Raw genomic sequence first — 3915 nt, 5'->3', positions numbered from 1 at the left:
TGGTACCGTGTCATCTGTCTTTTGTCGGCGATAAGATTGTAAGATAATTCATATATAAGTATACCGTATAACAGGAATCAGAATTCTTGATTGGGAGTAAGAACACACACACACACTAGCATGAGGACCGCTATATTGTTATGTGTCGCTGTGGGTCTGGGTAAGCTATTTACCTCCTTTGCAAGTCTAACTTTCATCCTATTTGTTCTCCTTCAGTAATAATATTCAAATTTTAGTTTTGAAAAAGTTTATGTTTCAAAAAAAAAAATAAAAGTTCAACAAATAAGATAAAACAATTAACACCTGTGTTTTGGCGTAGAGGTATTCTGACATTCAAAACATATTGATCGGAATATTTTGGTAATTCTTATCAATATTTCTAAGAGAGAGAGAGAGAGAGAGAGAGAGACAGACAGACAGACAGACAGAGAGAGAGGAGACAGACAGACAGACAGACAGACAGACAGACAGACAGACAGACAGACAGAGTAACCAAATACAGTCATGTATGATCTAATTGTATGTTCGTTTTCAGTAACTTTGGTTGCGAGCCAAAACACAGCTTGCACAACCGACGCCGAGTGTGACAAATCTTGCGGAGCCAATATGGTCGGGCACTGTGAGAACAACATGTGCCATTGTCACGCACAGAACGAATGCGTTCACGCTGATGACTGCACGTGCGGTGGACATCAGGTCGCCACTTGTGATAACCACCAATGCCACTGCCATCATCCTCGTCGGGCTGTCCACGAATGCGTTCACGCCAGTGACTGCACGTGTGATGGACATCAGATCGCCACTTGTGACAATCACCAGTGTAGTTGCCATCATCCTCGTCGTGCGGTCAACGAATGTGTGCATGCCACCGACTGCACGTGCGGCGGGGGACAGATTGCCACTTGTGATAACCACCAATGCCACTGCCATCACCCTTGATGATATTACCATAACTAACATAACTAACTTTTTTACAATAATAAAATTCGATACTCTAATCATTGTTTTGAATAAACAGTGTTTTGCAATATACAATATTTATATTGACCTTGATAGCAAGGGTAAAACTGGTAAGAGTTACCAGAAAAAAGCATTCTTGTTAATTGAGGCATGGCATTTTTATTTAGGTTAACTTCAACATAAAAACCTTTTAATTCTAGTAAAGTGTTGATTCATAGTTAAATACTTCCATTTTCAACTGTCTTTGTCTGTGATAACATAACAAATCAATTTTGAACCCTAAAACCCAATAACTTCATAAAATAGGAGTGACACAAAATGGGCTTGTCTTATAGCATAACACAAAACGTATTGGCTGCGCCGCGTAGTAATATATAGCATGTGCTACCAAAAAAATAGTGGTTTTCAAATAATGTTGTTTTAAAGTGTGCAAATTGGAAATTACATAAATATAAGTAACAAGGAATCATTCTTTAAATATTATGAGGTGAAAATTTCGGTCGGAGCGTGATCAAATCTATCATAAAGCTCTTCGGGCTTTATTGGATTTGATTATGTTCGACAGAAATTATCACCTCATTATACTCGAAGAATGATTCCTTACATTTTAGGTAGTATGCAACAGATTAGCGAACATTAATTCATCTTACGTTTATTTTTTTTCTAAAACTTTTATATTTTGCTCTGTGTAATATAACCTGTGAATATCTAAATCAAAGTACATAAATTATACTCAAAGTATATATACATTAAATTATACGGACTCATTTAATGTGTATTGAAAAACTGTTCATGAAATGGCATTTTAACAGACTAGTTAGACACATTGAGTAATAATTAATAAATTTGTTGAGTTTATAAGCGCATTTATACATATATTGATATTGATAGCTTAGATATATTGAATCTAGCTGCAGGTCTGTAACCCCTGTCTAAGGAAAACCTGGTTGTCCATCCGAATTTTTCAGACCAGGAGCTACAGAACTGCTGCAGCAGCTATATTTAATCGTGGGAGGATCAGAAACTACAATTAACTGTTGCACGCGCTCTCAAAACAATTAATATTGCTTCAACAATCTCTACACACAGCTTGATAACGGGATCTCTAATTCTAAAATGACAGGCTATAAGAGTAAACAATGCAGTCCGCCGCTCAGCAACTTTATATTGCAAACTCGAAATATCAGATGTAAACTTACAATGACCAACTGACATGCTATGCATTCTACGATCCCTTTTAAGTTGGAACTTTGTGCGTATAACTTTTCTTAAGTCAACATCCGGTAAACCGTGCACCGTAGAAATAGCATGGCCATTGCTTACGCAAGACCCGGCTAAAGGTGAAGGATATTCACAGTTTTGGCCCACATCGCTTCAAACCTACTACTATTTTAAGGAGGATGTGCGGGCATCTTGTACATTTGAGGATAAGAGTGTAAACATTTCTTGAACTGGTATGTTTCTGCCCGAAACTGGCCAAAAATGATGCCAAAATATATAAAAGCAATAAATATGAAGTCCTACATGTCATTTTATTGAAAAGTATGCATACAAGAACAGGACAATGCCCTTTTAATCACTTGAAACAGCTGTCGAGCTGCGCAGCTACAGACTTATTTTAAAGATTTAAAATCGTATCTACAACTATTTGTTAAGACAAGAGGCCCATGGGCCACATCGCTCACCTGAACAACATTTCCTTGTAACATTAAATTTGGTATCATATGCTATTTCTATTTTAAACTTTGAAACCCTTTCTGGGGCCCCAGTATTGGTCCAGGGTTTATGGTTAGCTTTAGCAATTTACAATCTATACTATCTGAGGATGCTTGCATAATAATCTCACAAACTGTAGGATTGTAATTCTCGAGAAGAAATTTTTTAAACATTTACCATAGATATTTCTCTGTTCAACTTTGAACCTCTTCTGGGGCCCCAGTATTAGATCGAGGGTCACGGCTTTTATATTTAGAATCTACACTATTGAAGGATGCTTACGTAGTCATATGACAAATAAAAGCAGTGTAGTTTTCGAAAAGAAGATTTTAAAACATTTTCCATATATACTTCTACGTTAAAATTTGAATCCGTCTTGGGTCACCAGTATTAGTCCAGGGGTCACTATTTTAAAAATATTGAATCTACATTATCCAAGGTTGCATGCATATTAATCGAGAAAAACATTCTGAAACATTTTGCCTATTTGCTTCTATGTTAAACTTTAAACCCCTCTTTGGGTCCCAGTTTTAGATTTTACCAATTTAAAATCTCCATAGTCACGGATGCTTGCATAGTAATCCCACAAACTGTTGCACTGTAGTTCTTGTAAAGAAGTTTTTCAAACATGTTCCCTATATATGTTTATGTTAACTTTAAACCCCTTTTGGGTCCCCAGTATTAGTCTGGGGGTCACGGATTACACAAATTAGAATCTTGACAATTTGAGGATGCTTGCATAGTAATCCCACAAACTGTAGCATTGTAGTTCTTGAGAAGAAGATTTTAAACAATTTCCTTATATACTTCTATGTTTAACTTTGAAACCCTTCTGGGGCCCCAGTGTTGGTCCGGGGTCACAGTATTTGCAATTTAGAATTTTCACTATTTGAGGATCCTCGCATAATAATCTCACAAACTGTAACATTGAAGTTCTCGAGAAGATTTATAAACATGTTTTCTATATATTTCTATGTTAAACTTTGAACCCCTCTTGTTGCCCCAGTATTAGTCCGGGGGTCACGAATTTAACAATTTAGAATCTACAATAGCCAAGGATGTATGCATAGTAATATCTCAAACTGTTGCATTGTAGTTCTTGAGAAGAAGAATTTTAAACATTTTCCTATATATGTTAAACTTTGAACCCCGCCTGAGGCCTCGGTTTTGGTCTGGGGGTCACAATTCTTACAATTTATATTCTTCACTATATGTTCAAGCTTTTGTGTAAATATTGGC

The 3915-nt window shown here is 36.4% G+C and overlaps 1 protein-coding gene across 1 annotated transcript; it reads left to right on the top strand.

Annotated features, from left to right (window-relative positions):
* Positions 1-998, top strand: LOC128188182 (tenascin-like). The gene is made up of 2 exons (XM_052859079.1): positions 1-160; positions 536-998. The coding sequence occupies exons 1-2, from the start codon at positions 121-123 to the stop codon at positions 937-939; spliced, it is 444 nt and encodes a 147-aa protein (XP_052715039.1). The 5' UTR covers positions 1-120; the 3' UTR covers positions 940-998.
* Positions 999-3915: the final 2917 nt, after the last annotated feature.

The sequence above is a fragment of the Crassostrea angulata genome, chromosome 6, assembly GCF_025612915.1.
Source record: "Crassostrea angulata isolate pt1a10 chromosome 6, ASM2561291v2, whole genome shotgun sequence".
Classification (NCBI taxonomy): Eukaryota; Metazoa; Mollusca; class Bivalvia; order Ostreida; family Ostreidae; genus Magallana; species Magallana angulata.
Note: the sequence above shows the minus strand (reverse complement) of the source record. Positions and strands in the feature narration are given on the sequence as shown.

Excerpts from the sequence above, each read along its gene's own strand:
- LOC128188182 (XM_052859079.1), top strand. The coding sequence starts at position 121 with ATGAGGACCGCTATATTGTTATGTGTCGCTGTGGGTCTGG. Across the intron at positions 161-535 it reads ATGTGTCGCTGTGGGTCTGG|TAACTTTGGTTGCGAGCCAA; the intron begins GTAAGCTATTTA and ends GTTCGTTTTCAG.